This window comes from Mastomys coucha, unplaced genomic scaffold (assembly GCF_008632895.1).
Source record: "Mastomys coucha isolate ucsf_1 unplaced genomic scaffold, UCSF_Mcou_1 pScaffold12, whole genome shotgun sequence".
NCBI classification, from domain to species: Eukaryota; Metazoa; Chordata; class Mammalia; order Rodentia; family Muridae; genus Mastomys; species Mastomys coucha.
This window is the reverse complement of record NW_022196894.1, coordinates 43080920-43099574: the sequence shown is the minus strand read 5'-3', so window position 1 is coordinate 43099574 and position 18655 is coordinate 43080920. Positions and strand designations below refer to the sequence as shown.

The following is an 18655-nucleotide window of genomic DNA, read 5'->3' as shown; positions in this document are numbered from 1 at the left end:
TCAACATAAGGAGCAAAACTACACCCTAGAAGAAGCAAGAAAGTAATCTTTCAACAAATCCATATAAAACTAATTCCATGTCTTACAACAAAAACAACAGGAAGTAACAATTACTTTTTCTTAATATCTTAATAGAAAAATTAATATTACCAACATATCCTAATCGATTGAAATCCAGTAATATGAGGAATTAGAAATTTGTTGATTGTCATCCAATGGTCTCTCTAATTTGGTAATTGGAGAAATAGGTCCAATATTGTATGATTTATGTACACTTTCAGCTTGTTTGTTTGTGACAGTGTCTGGCTGTGTACAACATAATGGTCTTGAAATCTTGCTTTTCCTATCTCAGACTCTCTATTAGTAGTATTGTTTATTTCATGTTTTTACACTACACTATGGTTTTTAGAACAGCTTATATATTTCAAAACTATTTATATACCCAAAAGAAATATAGACGATTAACTAGGGAGGTTGCTTGTAAGAGAACAACAAAGAGTGAGACTGAATGCTGTGCTTGACGTTTGTAACTCTTGTATCAAATTTGAAGAAGAGGACTTTATAAGTTACTCTTTCTCTGAGATGAATGCTTTTCCAAATTATCACAGCTAATGAACCAAATTCTTACCCTCACCTAATGTCTGTGCTACCCTCCAAGCAGAACCATTGTTCATTGAAACACTTGGTGAATGATTTTATGGATAGACCATCTTAATACCTACACCATTTCTTAAATGAATGTAACCTGTTGTCTGTGGGCTGAGAATAAAGTCACTCACTCAAGTCAAGTAGCTTTGACCATAGCAGGAAGTCTGTATCCAAAAATCGTGCCTACAATTCATTTCTTGGTGCAGTAGAACTATCAACTCTCAGCTTAGCTACAATGAAGGTAAAATCCTTAGGTGATGTGGGGGTTATTTAAGTACAGCCTTATTACAATGAAATCCAATGTCTAACAATTGTTCTTATTTTGGGCTTGTACCCAAGTAAGAGCCAAGATTTTAAACTCTACTAAACACAAAACAAACAAACAAAATGATTTTATATATTTATGTTCATTTAAGAAAATACTAGTAGTGATGTGAAACTGCCCGCAGTTTCAAGAACGAGGTTCTACTCAGCCAGGAGGGAATAAAGGACCTGAAATAGAGGGTTTGAAATGCAAAGAGAAAACACGAAGCCAAGTTGCGTCCCAATCAAGGCTCCACTTTACTGAGAATAAACCAGGGTTTTTATAGTCACAGGAGAAACTGAAAACAAGTCTCTAGATTACACTACAAAGAAAGTTCACGTGCCAAAGTCCCCAGGTTCAGAAGATCTTCAGGAGGCTGGCTGGTGTACTCAGACTGTGGGCGTTGTCAGGCGGCTTCTTCAAAGACAAACAGTCAACAGAGAGCTTCTGTCTTAGCTCCCAGGTGTTAGCTCCCAAGCTGAGGCTGCTAGAAGTCCAATGGATGACTGAAGTGAAGAGGAGAATGTAACAGTGATGTATTATTTTGAAATATACAGTTAATATGTTTGGAGTTATTTAAAATTTATATTGAGAAAAAAATGTATTTTCACTATTGCTATAGATGAGCATCTACATAAGACTGTTAAATTGTCGTTTTATATCAAACAACTTTTATAATACTTATTTTTCTTGTTATAATATTTTATAAATTTTAAGGAATATGACAAAAAAGATATTGTAGGTATTGAAGGGGGTCTCTGGGAGGAGTTGGGGTACAAAAGGGAAACAAGAATGTGATTTAATTTTATTTAATTAAAATATGTTTTTAAATGTTAACAAATTCAGATAAATTGAAATCATGTAACTTGTCTCACCATAATGCAATAAAAGTTAAAAAAAAAAAAGTAAGAACCGTTCTGTCCCATAGTAAGGAGAAGCCTGACTGCTCCTTCTGCTCTCTGCAGCTTCTTTTTTCTCTTTCTCTCTGTATTCTGCATATTGCTCTCTTAGTTTTTTTATGTTAGCTATAGTTTCTAAGTTATTTCACTCTGCATTCTCCTTCTAATCTTGTTCTCTCCACCTGCTCTGAATTCACAGCAATGCTTTTACTCTCAATGTCTTGTCTCCAAAAGCTATGCCTATACTTCTAAGTTCTTCTTGAGTTCAGTTCTGTCTGAAAGTGTTCTGTCTAAAAACTTCTCCTCAGCTCAGTTCCCTCTCACAGCTCAGTTCTCAGCTCAGTTCTCACCTCCGTTCTGACTCTTCTCTTTGTCTTCAGCACTTAGACATCTTGCAGAACATATGATCACATGTTAAAAAGTTCATCAATAGTTCACACACAAAATCAAATCATAAACCGAAATAGAAGTTTACAACAGAGAATGTTTACATGCATACCCATTAGGAGTAATTATCTGGTTAAACATCCATCACCTGTCTCAGCTCCACGGGGGTCACTGAAGGTTTAAAACCATAACTGCTCTTAGTGAAGTTTTGTATAGATTAAACCCAGTCAATATTTTATCTTCTGTCCTAGCACCTATAATAAAGTCCCTTTAGTCCCCTTTTTATCACCTTTGGTTAATTGTTTTACAACCTCTTGGAATGTGCTCTGAGTAGTAGAAAGTCTAGTTATCATCTAAGAGCAATTAACTGGTGACACTTGGGAGACTGGCAGAGTTCTCATTGCAGTTTTGACTATCAGAAAAAGACCTAATAGCAGTCCCACTATAAAAGAGCTTAACAGTCACAGACATAATCTTAGTAATTCTTATAGGATCATCTTTTAAGACTTAAGAAGTCATCTATTTGTCTATATAGCATCACTACAAGACAGTACATCTTCATGAATCTGCAGAGATCTGCTCCAAAGGAGTATGATACTACTTAGTGATTGTTATATATATATCTTATAATAGCAGGAATCTTTCCTAAAATGAATCCCTTACAGCCTTGCTTAATAAGGGTAAACCTGTCACAGATTATAGAATAATCTGAAGCAGGCCATCTCAAGACAATCACCTGCTAGTTATTAGCTTGTCCCATTGTAGCTCCTGACAATAGACAAATCTAGGAAATAATTTCTAGAGAGGAAAAGTCATGAATTTATAAGTTCTCTTTTGATTCAGAATTGAACTTCAGGTTCTTATTTAAAATTTTCAGTTTATGATTTCTGTTTTTTTTTTTTCTTTTTGTCACACAGAAAGGCTTTGTTTTCAACCAACCTTATACACACAGACTTGCTTCACCTTATATTCTTCATATGCCATCCATATTTATTTTGGAGGTAATGCATGGGTACATATTCTGATGTACGTATGTGCATGTGTGTGTGTGTGTGTGTGTGTGTGTGTGTTTGTGTGTGTGTGTGTATTTAACAGCCAGACATTGACGTTGATATCTTCCTTCATTGTACTACATCCTTGTGTTCAGAGACTAAATCTCTCATTGAACCTGCAGCCTACAGATTTGGCTAGGCCGACAGGCCTGCAAGCCCAGGATCTTCTTGTCTCTGCCTCCCCCATGCTGAGATTGAAGGATACTATCTTTGCACTTGGCTTTTAATATGGATTCTAGTGAACTGAATTCAGAACCTCCTGTATGTGCAGCAAACACAACAGTGCCTGACCATCTCCTTAGATCTTCATGTATCTTTTCTAAACCAAAGTATTAGTTTTACTCTGAAAAATGTAGACTAAAATATCTTTCCACTTGTTTTTTCTTATAATATATCAGACTGATTAAAATAGTTAGAAATAATTACTTTATCTGTCTGAATAACCCATCAACCCAACATGAATTTAAGATTATTTCAGTTTTTTTTTAATTTTAAAGATTATCTATTAAGTACTGTTATTATCTGACTGTGCAAAGAATTCTCATGATTCCAAAGTCAAATTCTACAAGATACAGTTTTTAAAAGACTTGTTTTCTTTTCTTCTTCAGTTTTTGAGACAGAGTGTTTCTATGTAGCCCTGGCTGTCCTGGAACTTGCTATGTAGTCTGTGCTAGCTTTGAGTTAGCAGAAATATGCCTGCCTTTGCCTCTGCCTCCTGCCTCTGGCCTTCTCTGTCTCTCCTGCCTCTCCTGCCCCCTACCTCTGCCCCCTGCCCTTTGCTCCCTGCCCTCTGCCTCCTGCCTCCCCTGCCTCCCCTGCCTCCACTGCCTCCCTGCCTCCCTGCCTCCACTGCCTCCACTGCCTCCACTGCCTCCCTGCCTCCCTGCCTCCACTGCCTCCACTGCCTCCCTGCCTTCCCTGCCCCCTCTTGCCTCTGCTGCCTCTGCTGCCTCTGTTGCCTCTGCTGCCTCTGCTGCCTCTGCTGCCTCTGTTGCCTCTGCCTCTATGCTCTTCCCAGTGCTGGGATTAAAAGCATGCAGCATCATTCCAGCCAAGTCTCATTTTCTTCTTTACTTGTTCTACATTATTTTGCTCCATCAAGAGGTAGCCATTTAAAAACATTTTGTTTTCACTTTTTGAACTAAATACACATATGTATCCACAAACTGTCTGTGTCTGTATATATATGTGTGACTGTGTGTAGACATGTTATGCTTTTGATAATATTATTTGTCAGTTTCGGAAATGCTCAAAAAATTACAGTACAGACTAAGTATACTACAAAACAAAACAAGCAAATTTTGTGGTTGTATCTGTTTGAAAGTTGTTTGGATTTCCATGGAACCATATACCACAAAGCTGGAATTTTTAGAGTTGTCAGCAAAACGAGGGTAAAATTAGGCATTCGTAAGACATATGGAGTTTATCAAATGGGTTACCCTCTGATTTTCCTGAGACCACAGGAGTTCATTTTTAGCTTATGGGTGATGGGACTTACCCTTAACCATAAATTTGATTCAGCAGTTCACCATGCCCCAGACTCTCCTTCCTTCTTTGGCATTATTGCTTATCCAACTTTACTTGTTTTTCCAACATATTCTTGATCACTGGTGAGGGGCAGGAATGTGGTACAAGCTGTCAGTTATGTCCGTGAACTGTGTTTCTCACAGAACTGTGACTAAAAGCTTCTACCTTCTCTCATTCCACAATATTCCTCTCCAGAAAAGCCCGAAGTGGCTTCATCTTCAGATTTCAGTCCTCTCTAGTCTGCAGTTAGGTCTAGGTAGGAAGTATGTTAGGGCCTCACACTCATATGGTATTGGCCTGAGCTCTTGGCAAATGTTTTTGTGCCATTTGCTTTGCCTCCAACCACTTTTATTTGGATCACGGATCTACCATTTCGAGTCTGCCATTTGTCTCCTCCCAAGCATACCTACCCTAATGGTTATCTTATGATCTGCTCTTTCCATCCACAAGCAAGCTGCCAGTGCTAATGCAGTGCCATACTCTTCTCTTGACAATGACTCCTTTCATCCACTGATGCACCCTGCTGATAATCAACAATGGCAAATATTACTGATCTTACACAGGACTCAGCAAACACTCCTGTCAGCTTCAAAAGACAGCTCTAAGGCACCACATCACTCTGAGCTCTTGTGCAACTACAAAGCCCAGAACAACCAGACTCCTTTGATGCTTCATAGGGTGTGGTGGTTTGAATATGCTTGGTCCATGAGAAGTGGCACTATTGGGAGGTGTGGCCTTGTTGGAATAGGTGTAACCTTGTTGGAGGAAGTGTGTGGGTGAGCTTTAAAGGCTCCTAGAGCTCAGGCCCCACCCATTGCCAAAAAGAGCTTTTTTTCCTAGCTGCTTGGATGTCAGTCTCTCCTGGTTGCCTTCAGATCAAGATGCAGACCTCTCAGCTCCTTCTCCAGCACCATGTCTGCCTGCATGCTGTCATGCTTCCTGCTATGATGAAACTGTAAGCCAGCCCCAATTAAATGTTTACCTTTATAAGAGTTGCCTTGGTCATGATGTCTCTTCATAGCAATGGAAACACTACCTAAGACATGGGGTCTGTAACAAGTCTGCTAGTTTGCAACTAACTCTTTAAACTTATTAATGATAAGAACACGGGAAAGTTATTTGAACGATGTGTGCCTGGGCTCTCTAACCAGTAGAATGAGCACAGTGACTACCTATGTAATATGGTGGATTTGAGACTTAAGTTGTATACATACAATTCTTAGGACAGTGTTTGATGTGTGGAAAAACAATGGCCAAGTGTTAGCTTGTAGACAGTAGAGCTCATAAATGCACAATTATGAGCTATAGAAAGTCCTAAATAGTATACATCTCAACTTAATATCCCACTATTGATCAAAATAAATGTATTATATTATTTACATTATTCTTAAGTTTAAAAGAAGGTACACTGAGAATTTAAAGTTAAAATGAACTTGGAGATCACATTGGCCTAAACTCCATACAGAAAATCATCCAAAGAAAATAAAAACTCTCTAGAGTTGGAAAAAAAAACATAATCTATGGTAGGAGCTATTCTTTTAGCCATTTTTAGTAGTTTGTGAATAGTAAGAAGGTGTGAAGGATTTTTTCGTTGTTAGTATTTGTGGTGGTTTGAATAAAAATAGCCCCCATAGGTCCATAGGTAGTGGCACTACTAGGGTCTGGCCTTGGAGTGGGTGTGGCTTTGTTGGAGGAAATGCGCCAGTGGGTGATAGTCAAGCCCACCTCAGTGGCTCACTGTTTCTTCCTGCCGCTTGAGGATCCAGATGTAGAACTCCTAGCTCCTTCTCCAGCACCATGTCTGCCTAGAGAGCACCATGCTTCCAAGCATGCTGATAATGGACTGAACCTCTGAACTGTAAGCCAGTACCAATTAAATGTTTCTCTTTATAAGAGTTGTCATAGTCATAGTGTCTCTTCATAACAACAAAACACAAACTAAGACAGTAGTTTTTTTGTTTCTTAGTTTTTGTTTTGTTTTGTTTTTATGAGCCAGCAGCTTGCTCCATAGCCAGAACTTGCCTCAGATTTATTATCCTATTGCTTCTGCCTTCTGAGTACTTAGATTACAGGCATGCACCACCATTCCAGGCTTCTGAGTTTGTGCTTTTTAATCTCTATTTGTTTACCATTTTACAGGGCTTGATAGAACTCTAGTCATTATTGACCAATAAAATTATCAACTATGACATAGTTTCTAAGACTCAGGTAAGCTCATAACATTGTCATGAATTAAAATGATAGTTATTGTTATATAGGCATATTAACTATGCATTTTTGTATGTGTATATGTTCATGAATGTATACATATATGTGACGGGCAAAGACCAGTGTCAGCTGTTTTCCTCATTTACTCCCTATCTTTATTTTTGAGATGAGGTTTCTCAGCAAACCAGCAGTTTCTCACTAGCTCAATGATTTGACTATACTGAATGGCCAGCAAGCTCCCTGGGGTCCCCCTATTCCTTTCTCCTGAGAGCAGAGAATATAGTTATGCACCACTGTATCTCAATGCTGTTTTACATGGGTTCTGGGGAATCAAACTCAAATCTTCATTTTTGCATTTCTGACAGTACCACCATGTGCCATTCTCACAGGAGTAACTGCAGGAACTCCTAACTGGTCAAAGTCTTCGGAACATGTGACTGAGTACTCAGCCATGAACGGCTCAGCCATTCCAACTTTCAGGAACTATCACAGAAGAGAGGAAAAAATCAAGATCTGGGGTAAGTGGTAGTGCATTTGTGGAATGCAGACTTCTGGGTGCTATATGATCACTGAAGACTTTTTTGAAAAATTAGATTTTATTCTCTTTATTGAGGGGAAGGGGATATGAGTTCCATAACATACATGTGGAGGTGAGAGGACAAAGTGTGGGAGTCAATTCTTTCTTTCTACTTTATAGGTCCCAGGGATTAATCTCAGGTCATCAAGACACGTGGCAGGTGGCCCCACCCACCGAATCATCTTGTGGGCACATATCATGGCTGCACTCTTAAGCTCAACAGCAATGTGAGTACGTGCACAATACTTCCAAAAGATTGGGCTTGTCAACATTTCTTCACAGATCAAAGAGGAGTACATGAATTACCTGAGGATCTATAAGCAGTTAATGCCTCTGGAAAGGGAGAGATATTTTCTTCAATGATATAGCCACTGGTAAGGTGTCTATGACCCTGTAAACAACCTCCCCCAACCCCAATAACACTTAGAAATGGCTATCTCTAGTTAGAATTTTCTCTCTTTAGTCTGCCTAGAAGAGGAATCACAAACACTATTTCTTTGATTTCCCCCAAAGAAGTGCACTTTTAATTTTATTCCATCCAGTAATTGGTGTAATGTACTGTTCATTCTTATTACAAACTCAAAGAATCAAGAAACCAATCTTTTGATTTCCTCATGGCTTTACTTCAGCCACAAAGTAGGATCTTTGTCTGGCCTCCCCCTGTGCAGGCACGCCCTCCAGAAAGATACTATTTAGCTGTCTGTGAGAGACAGGGCTCTTGCTGCTTTGTCCACATGAACCTCAAGAAAATAACTCTCTCGCACTAAAGGTCAAGAAATTATAATGTCTCTCTGCCTGTGGCTGCAATCAAAGCATGTAGCCAGCTGGCATCCTTGAAGGTCTGAAGCATCTCTCTGTAGATGAACTCTATCTGCAGGTAAGTCTCAAAGTGAAGCAGTGTTTTGAATGGAAATCATGAGATTTTTATCTCTGGTCCCAAGCCATGCTCACCTGTAAAGATAGAGGAATGCAGTGAATTAGGGTTCTTCATAACCCTCCAGGCAGTTTCTAGGGAACGAACATTTTAGTAAAGTAAGAAGCTTTATCTCCAAGGAACTTAGAGTTGCATGGGGTTTCCAAATGCTCTGCATCTATAATAATGTCTGCGACATTACTAAGCTGTCAGGTTACAGTTTTTATTCAGTTCTCTCCCCACCTCCAACTCCCATTTGTAGGCTGTGTCATGCAAACATAGGATCTTGGTCTGTCCTGTGGTCTCAGAAGCCAGCAAACCCATAGGTGCTAGTATGTGTTCTTATACTCACGAGAAGCAATGCACACAGATGTTTACTCATTTTGACTTCTGAACAGGACCTCATTTTGGAAATCAACATCTATAATTTGTTTTGAGTCTGTAAGCTGATTTCTAGCCCAGAATGTTCTGTTCTCAGGTTCCTGGGTTCTTTTTCACAAGCTTCTAAAAATAACAAAAAAAAAATAATAATGTTTTCTTTCTTACTTGCTATTTTTACTTTCTGGGTGGGGTGTGGAGGCCCTTCCTGTATCTGATTAAAACAGAACTTTCCAGATTAGCCTCTCCTATAAATGTACTTCGCTTCCTACCACACTTGACTGAGAGTGAGAAGAGACGGGTTCAAGCAGGCTAAATGAATTGTAAAATCCACAAAAGTGTGACACATTAGGGTCTTGTTCAAATATAGATTCCTGTTTAGGGTGTGAAGTTGTGATTTCACATTACTAACACTCTCCCAAAAGTTTTTATGTGTCTGACATAAAGATCATCCTTTGAGTAAGAGGGAAGAGGATGGTTTGCTTCACAAATATTCAACACTTTTTAATTATAATACACGCCAAGCACTGGCTTGTGAAACTAATTGGGAATGTAAGATTATTTATCCTTAAAAGGGCCACAGTTGGAAATGGAGAGATGCCTCAAGTGCTAAAAGTACTGGATCTTCTTCCAGAGGAGCCAGATTTGATTCCTAGCACCCACATAACAGCTAACAACTGTCTGTAACTCCAGTTCTAGACAATCTGTTGCCCTCTTCTGGATTTCTTAAGCATGAGGTAGCAGATGGTGCATATGCATACATACAGGCAAGACATATAAAATATTTTTTTAAAGTCCTCAGTCTAATGTAGCACCCAACATAACAAGTAAATTCTGTGATCATCATAAGAAGATGAGTTGTAGATTAAGATGAGAAATGTGAACGTATACCTCACCAAAGAAGATACAGCGAAGGCAAATAAGCCTCTAAAAGATATGGAGGATCACATATAATGATGGAATTTAAAGTGTAAACAGCCCTGAGGCATTATCACTAAACATTAGCATGATGATATTCCAAACTATGACATCACATGCTGGCTAGGAAGTTGGTGGGAATACAAAATGGTACAGCCATCATGGTGGTCATTACAAAAGTAAACACATGTCCAGGGCAGCAGTCATCTCCCTGGGCTTTTATCCAAATAAGATGAGAGTTCACTCCTACACAAAGACTTACACACAAATGTTTACAGCACTTCCTACTTACCAAAACTTGGAAGCAACTGAGAATTCCTTCAGAAGGAAAGTGAATAAACTATAAGATGCCCCAGCAATGAAATGTTATTCATCCCTGAGAAGAAATAAACTATTAAGCTATGGAAAAACATGAAGGAACATGTTACTGCTTCAAAGAAGCCAGTATGAAAAGGATACACAAGATACAACTCCAACTATTCTGGAAAAGGTAAAGCGATAGATGCAATACATGGATGACACACGCTCCAGGAGTTAAGCGAACAAAAAGGTTGAAGATGTGGCCCATGAGACAATGTACAGGAGGAGAAATAGTGGGGTTGTTCTTCATGTTGCCCTAGCAATGTGTACAAGTGATGTTACAAGTGAAAAATCACAAAAATGACAGCACCAAGAATATATACCCTAAGACAAACTAGAGACAAAGATTGGAAATGACATCTCAGCTTTGGTTCTCATTCAATTAATATTTTCCTGTCCTGTAGGTTGTTGGGGACTGCGGGGAGGGCATGCAGCTGAGAATATTGCAAAAAAGTGGATATGGAAAATGTTTATGTTTTCTTTTTAACATTTTTCTGCTAAAAATTAATATTTAATTATTTTAACATTTATATATTTTTAATGAAAAATTTTATTAAAATAATTTTATTTATAATTTAATAAAATATATTTTATTAAAATATATTCTGTATAGTCCTTGGTTGGTGGTTGAGTCCCTGGGAGCTCTGAGGGTACTAGTTAGTTCATTTTGTTGTTCGTCCTAAGGGGCTGCAAACCCTTCATAGTGGGACTGATTGTTTTCGCAGCATGTGTATAGTAGAGGATTGCAAAGTCGATCATCAATGGGAGGAGAGGCCCTTGGCCCTGTGAAGGTTCTGTGCCCCAGTGTAGGGGAATGCCAGGGCCAATAAATGGGAGAGGGTGAGGTGGCAAGCATGAGGAGGGGGGAGGCAACAGGGGTTTGTTCTTGTTGGTTTTGTTTGTATGTTTGATTGTTTTTTGGAGGGGAAACTGAGAAAGGGGAAATCATATTACATGTAAATAAAGAAAATATCTAATAAAAATAAATAAATAAAGTATATTCTAATCATAGTTTCCCTTCCCCAAATTCCTCCTCCAAGATTCTCCCTACCTAACCAATTTTATACCCTTTCTTTCTTTATCTCTTTAGAAAACAAATAGGAAAACAAAATGGAATAAAAAATTTTAGAAAAGAACCCCAAGAAGCAAACACACATACAACACACATGCACACACACGTGCGTGAACACACAAACAAAACCCATTAAAAAATCATTAACTATAATATACAAACAAAAGACCAGTAAGGTTTAAAAAAATGCCCAAACAAAGCAATATGAGACAAAGTCTACAAAAATGCCAGAGTTTGTTTTGTGTTGTCCATGGGAAAAAAATACAGAGACTCACAGCCAGACACTATGTATAGTGTGAGAGATCTTAGAACATTGGATGCTAAATGGGATGTCTCTATCAAACCCCTTCCCTCAGGGCTCAGGAAATCCTGCTGGAACAGGAGTCTAATCTTTGTAAGAGAGAGAATAGAGGACAAGAAAACAAGTGCTCTTGCTCTCTGTCTCCCTCTCCCTTTCTCTTTTTCTTCTCTCCCTTTCTCTTTGTATTTCTATCTATTTCTCTCTCATTCTGGTTTACTTTTTCTTTAAGTAGTTGCTTTACATCCAGATATCACCCACTTCACCTTCCTTCTCTCCACCCAGTCCCCTTTCCTCATCCTCCCATCCTCCCTTTAACCTCAGAAAAGGGGAGGCTTCCCTTGGATATCAGTCCACCTTGACATATCAAGTTAAAGTAGGATAAGGTGCGTCTTCTATTGTAGCTAGGCAAGGCAAAATAAGGCCTTCGTGACACAGTAGGGCAGGCACATGTAGGATCTCACATAGATCCTACAGCATGAGGCAACATGCCCAGGGGTTCTAGATCTGCACAAGATGGGGTTCTAGAGTTGAAATTAGTAGATACAAGCCCCCTTAATCCCGAAGCTTTCTCCAATTAGTTACCACTCAAAAATGAAAACTTAATTTTCTCCAATGGAATCTCACTGGATCTACAGACCACTCTTAAGGTCAGACCCTATTCCTAGCTGTATATGACCACCACAAAATGAACTCAATGGTAACTTTGTTTTGTCGGGACATTAAAAAAAAAAAAAAAAAAAAAAAAAAAAAAAAAACAAGAAAAAAACCTTACAGGCCCTTTGGATTTATATTATGGCTTCTGATTCTGGGTTTTCATGGGATTCCTGTGTCTGTGTGTGTGTGTGTGAACATGTGTGTCATTACATCTATCTATGTATGTGTCTTGTGCTTTTTCTTTGTTTTTTTTTTCTTCTGTTTGCTTTATCCTATTCTGATTTGTTTTTGTCTTATTATTCTTTAGACACTTATCTGTTTTCTTTTTTTCTTTTTCTTTTTTTTAAGATTTATTTAGGGGGCTGGAGAGATGGCTCAGCAGTTAAGAGTGCCAACTGCTCTTCTGAAGGTCATAAGTTCAAATCCCAGCAACCACATGATGGCTCACAACCATCCATAATGAGATCTGATGCCCTCTTCTGGAGTGTCTGAAGACAGCTACAGTGTACTTACATATAATAAATAAATAAATCTTTAAAAAAAAGCCAGGAGGTAGTGGCGCACACCTTTAATCTCAGCACTTGGAAGGCAGAGGCAGGCAGATTTCTGAGTTTGAGGCCAGCCTGGTCAACTGAGTGAGTCTCAGGACAGCCAGGGCTACACAGAGAAACCCTGTCTCGAAAAAAACAAAACAAACAAACAAACAAACAAAAAAAGATTTATTTATTTATTATATGTAAGTACAATATAGCTGTCTTCAGACATCCCAGAAGAAGGCATCAGATCTCATTATGGATGGTTGTGAGCCACCATGTGGTTGCTGAGATTTGAACTCAGGACCTTTGGAAGAGCAGTCAGTGCTCTTAACCGCTGATCCATATCTCTAGCCCCCTTATTTGTTTTCTAAGCAGAAACAGAAAGGGTGTGGATCTGGATGAGAGGGGATGTGGGAGAAGTTGAAGAAGGAAAACTGTAATCAGAGTATGTTGTATTAAATATATTTTCGCTGGGCGGTGGTGGCACATGACTTTAATCCCAGCACTTGGGAGGCAGAGGCAGGCAGATTTCTGAGTTCAAGGCCAGCCTGGTCTACAGAGTGAGTTCCAAGACAGCCAGGGCTACACAGAGAAACCCTGTCTAGAAAAACCAAATATATACATATGTGTGTGTGTGTGTGTGTGTATACATTTATATGTATATATATACATTGTATACATATGTATACATATTTTTTTTTCAAAAAAAATTAGAAATCAAATGCTCAGTAAATTTTTCACCTGATCATGCAGGCTCTGGTATACTTACCTCTTTATATCATAGATCTGGATGGCTCTTAGCCATGGTCAGAGAAACTTCTTACTGTGGCACTTCATACTCAGATGTGGCCAATGCAGAGAGTTACAGCAGGTCAAAGGGTGAAGAACAAGTGGCCCTTGAGTGTTTAGCTGTAAATGTGACATCTGCACCTACCCCCTTCCAATGCTCAAGGAAGATAAACGAAGGGGGAGGTGGGAGAAAAACCTGAGACCTGGGACACAGGAAGGAGTGTTGTAAAATACTACCTCTGGACATGATGTGAGTGTTGTCCTCTTGAATCACAGCAGCTGGGGTTACTTGTACAAGACCTATACCAGACTGGTGCCATCAATATCCCTTCTGGATGGAGAAGGGACTTAAGATGGCTGCTCCTGCCTGGGGAGCGATTGGCAGTTGATTTCTGGGAGGAAAGGGGGAAGAAGTCTTCAGTGCTTCAGCTACTGGAGCATTGGCATTTCCTCAATTTCAGGTAAATGTTCTCAATCTTACTGTCTTACTGGGTACAAATGATAATCTTAAAGTTCAAGGAAATCATTAAATTATCTACCACCTCTGAGTTAGGTAACCATGAAAATAATGCTGGAACAAATTTATTTGAGGAGATACAATACACATATTTACTAAGGAGGAATAAGAGCAAAAATGATATGTGATTGACAAACAAGGTACAAACAGAATTGATCATTCATTGAGGTGAAATCCCCAGCAGTGCTTTTCATTGTAAAACATATTAAGAACATGCTTAGTAAGTGAGAATGCTTGTTATACAAGCATGAGGACCTGAGTTTGGGTTCTCCACATCCTTGTAAAAAGCTGAGCATGAGCAAATATAGCCCTAGCAGTGTGGGGATGAGGGACGGGGGGGATCCATCACTGGCTCGCTGCTTGCTAGCATAGCTCCAGGTTCAATGGGAGACTTTCCCTTAACAGAATAAGATGGAGAGTAGTAGAAAAGGGTGCCTGACTTTCTCTTGTGTCTCCTGCACACACGTGTGCATATACCACACACATACACGCACGCCCAAATATACATGCACACACAAAGTTTTTAAAAGATTGTTTTAAACAGAGTAGACTGAAGTATTTTGTTTTTAAAGCTGGAGACAGTTCTGAAAGAATTGCTTAAGTTGCCTGTTGATCAGATAAGAGGGACAGAGTGCAGTACTCATCTCCCCCCCATACTTCCTGTTTCTAATTTGAAGATGAGCAGCTATGCTAAGGTCTATTTTGCATAAATTCCCACAAATTCACCTTCCTGAACAAGCTTAACTAGAAGTGGTTGTAATAGTATCTGCAAACACTGTCTGTTGTCCCGGATTCAGGGAACTGAAACCTGAGGTGAGCAGTAGGTGAGAAAAGCTGGGTAGTAAGGCCTCTTCATTCACTGTCTATGCATACATTCTCAACTCTCCCCACCCCACCCCCCAATTCGTCGTTTTCTATAAGTGACTAATTTTCTCTAGTGTTTTGCACCTTCTAAGCAAACTAAAAATAGAGTGGCAGTAGGACTGGTTTCTCTTGTCTCATTTCCAGACGTCATATCTTGCATTTGCATGCTAGCACACACATGCACAGGCACATCCACATATATGCATGCAATTACATAGACAGTTCATGTGTTTGCTCCAGTGGCTTCTAACTCATGCCCAATCTGTTGTGTACTAAAACTATGACATTATTCAGTTTCAGGGTCTGAGAACTCAAGCCTCAAGCTGAGGAATAAAATGATGAGCTATTTTTAAGTAATTAGACTCAATCTGGAAGTTCAGAACACCTGATAATCTTAATCATCTTCTTGAGCAGCTGCAGTGTCAGAATTTAAACCTGAATGATCTCCATATGCCATACTTTATTACATATTATTCTTCCTGATTCACTTCATAAGAATCAAGGAACAGATGTTAGTGAATGCATGCCAGTCCCTATTGATCAACTCAATATTCAAGATTCTCCTTTCAGAAATTGTCTTTTGAGCTTGCTCAAAAAGCAAAAGGTGGGTTAAACGTTCAATCTAGATTGATAATATCTATTCCCATGGACTCTTGTTCATAGGCCCATACGTACCATACATATATTAATTCAGCAGCATTGAATGACATTCATGTGCATTAATCTACTTGATCCAAACACTACCACTTTGCTTACAAATATACTCACTATACGTGGATGAACCTTGCACTCCCTAACTTTCTCAATCAAGCCAGGCGAAGATGAGCATCTCATTGGTGGGGATAATCAACATTGGCACCGCATCTATTTGGCATATTCTATATCTGTATTGTACCAATTTCCCCTTCTAATCTTTTTCTGAATTTAGTCCAAGATAATTTTTCTTTTACATTAAAAAAATAATAAAATATTATCTATAGATTGACATGGGAAATTGACTTATCATGACTGACTGAGAACATACAATCATTACTGTATTTATGTCAAATTGGGCCATTCTTTTTCTAGAATGTGTAGTGAGCAGATCCAAATAACATACTTATTTCTTCACTGTAAGTCTCTCTGGTAGTTTCAAAGAAAATATTGAAATGACACATCGGGTACGACATGGTCATTTTTAAATGTCCTATTATTCTGTTATTCGTAATATGAGTTTTCCCAGGGAAGAGTCTATTGTTCAAGGCTCTTGTACAAAACTCTCTCAAAATTTTCACGAGAAATTTTAACTAAATACTTCATGGACCTTTAAGACACAGCACCAGAACAAAGCATCTTAATTGAAAATTTCCAAGTTGAAGGTTATTTGAAACTGAAGGTCCAGACCAAGGTATTGACATGCACTCATGCAATGCCTGCTGCCTGGGTCAGTGGCAGGCTGAACTCCTCACACAAATGGATGCATATTCTGTGTATTCCTCCTGCATGTTGCTTGCCTGTCTTGCATTCCTTCCAATAGCACAATGGTTCAAAGAAGCATAAACAATGCCCTGTTTGTTTCTCTCCAGTTGCAAGCTAATTGTGGATTCAGATTCTTCCTGCAGACTGGACCAGGGATCATTATCATAAATTCCTGTTTCTGATGGCAATGTTTGGGAGTTTGTCCTAGAACTCACTGGAATATCAACCTATAAGAAAAAAGAAATATACACTTAAGGATGTGACAAAATATAGTCATTATTGGACTATGAGGGCAAGGCTACATTGTGTCATTCATATTGTCCCTCATATGAAACACTTCATATCTACATTTTCATTAAACTTTGTATTATCAAAGGGTGAAAGTGTTAGATTTTGGTTTGTTTGTTTGTTTTTGTTTTTTAATGTTATGTCCAAGTCCACATGAGTGTTAGGCAAGTATTTGACCACTGAGCTTGAAAGGCCAAACATCTGAAGTCCATTATGGTCATCCCAAACAATTGTTTTATGCTTTAGCAAGGGTCATTCGAGGTCACAGCACATACACACAATGCTCGTTCAATGGAAAATCACAGCCCAAGTTGGTAGGAAAAGAAAATAATTCAATGAAAACGCCAGGCAATTTGTAGCACATTTCACATATGGAATGTAGAATAACAGAAGCACCTGGACAGGAGACCTGAGACCTCTCCAGGAGACCAGGGACAGGAAGATTGTGGATCACTCAAGCAACATTATCATTATCAGAGAACCAAATTGTAAAATAGAGTCCACTTTTGAAAGAACAATGTTTCAACGATGTTCTAAAATATTATTCTAGTTGCTATTATTTCTAATCATCCTTTTAAATGGTGTCAGAGTCCTAAATCATGTGAACCAAAAGAGGAATTTGAGGAAACTAAAGTGTATTCTGATGTTTTCTTTTTCTCTCTTTTCAGTTATTTGCTGTTCCTGGTTATGCACAGAGTGCAGATGGTAAAAATGTTGATGTTGTATTGATAGTAAGAGCTTTAACTTTTGTGTGCAGAAGTTGGGGGTGTGGAACTTGTATATGGATAGGTACGCTCACCCATGTGTGTGTGTGTATGTGTGTGTGTATGTTCACCTGTGTGTGGGGAATGGACGGGAGAGGTAAGTTCACTTACCTGTGAATGGGAGATGGGATAGATGCACTCACACATGTGTTGGGGGATGGGGGAGCAGGTGAATTCACCCATATGGGGAGGTAGGTAGGGTATGTTCATTTTTGGGGGGGTTGGTATGTGAAATGGAAACTTAAGGATTCTTTGGAAAGTTGGTTGGATGGTGTTTTTTGTTGGGGCAAACATGTGAAGGAACTTTTAATTGAAGACAAAAGACTAAGGCAAACTAGTAAAGGAACATTTAGCTGAAACAGACACAGGATAAAGGATGTTCTGCTAAAGTAAGCACATGAAAAGTCACATGATGAAAGATTTTTCACTAACGACATATATATGTATTTACGTACATGTGTATGCATATGTGTGTGTGTGTGTGTTGGTCCGACATATATTGTGTAGTTGAGTTACATTTGTTGGGACTCAATAGAAAGAAACACACCAAAAAATTTCTGGTGGTGTGCTATAGTTTCTTGTTGCTTCTGTGGACTTGGGCTAATTGACAGAGTGATGTCAACTGAGATAGACTTATTTGTTGAGACAAGACATGCTGAGGCAAGACATGTGCTAAGACAAGCCCCATAGAACACACATGATGTTAGAGGTTATAAATAGAATGTACAGACAGTGACAGAGGCTGAGCTTGGCTTGCTTATAGAGCTAGCTGTGTAACACTGTAGGTCTCATGTCTTCACTGATTTTTGCTTCTCTGAGAAGGCATAGCTGAGAACTTCTGGCATTCCTGGCTGACTCAAGCCAAGGCTAAGGCCTGGCGGTCTCTGTTACATAGTATCATCCATGTTGCTAACCCGACTCTACCAAACTGGACTGCTGGTGTACCTGTGAAGTGTTTGTGAGTAGACTGAGCTTTGCTGTTGACCTGTGAACTAAGTTGTTGATTTCAAGACAGCATAGATGGGAAGCTGTTCTAAAAATCCTTTTTAAACAGGCCCATTTCCCTTGTATCTTTTCTTTCCCATTACCTCTCTTGGGTGGTAAGCTAAAAGGGAGATTAAAGTATTTAAGAACCATCATTAAAAATAGGTTTTAAAAAAATTAAGGATACATATATATGTAGATTGGTAGTCTCATCCATGTGTGTATGAGTGTGTATGTGTGTGTGTGTGTGTGTGTGT

At 38.9% G+C, this 18655-nt stretch overlaps 1 protein-coding gene and 1 long non-coding RNA gene across 7 annotated transcripts in view; one reads left to right on the top strand and one right to left on the bottom strand.

Annotated features, from left to right (window-relative positions):
- The first annotated feature begins 5733 nt into the window (after positions 1-5733).
- Positions 5734-10712, top strand: LOC116085953. 2 transcript variants are annotated; one of them, XR_004116762.1, is made up of 4 exons: positions 5734-5772; positions 6957-7025; positions 7391-7543; positions 7723-10712. It is a non-coding gene; the product is annotated as an uncharacterized LOC116085953 (long non-coding RNA). The 2 variants fall into 2 exon arrangements; XR_004116763.1 differs by having other exon boundaries at positions 5743-5772; positions 7415-7543.
- Positions 7665-18655, bottom strand: part of Btla (B and T lymphocyte associated) — a 37682-nt gene continuing 26691 nt past the window's right edge. For 3 of the 5 annotated variants that reach the window (XM_031363995.1, XM_031363994.1, XM_031363993.1), the window contains one exon: positions 14073-16589. In XM_031363995.1, coding sequence (XP_031219855.1) covers positions 16329-16589 — 261 coding nt within the window. In that variant the 3' untranslated portion in view covers positions 14073-16328. Of the gene's footprint in view, positions 9020-14072; positions 16590-18655 lie in introns of those variants that run through there. The other 2 variants (XR_004116761.1, XM_031363996.1) reach the window with 2 other exon arrangements.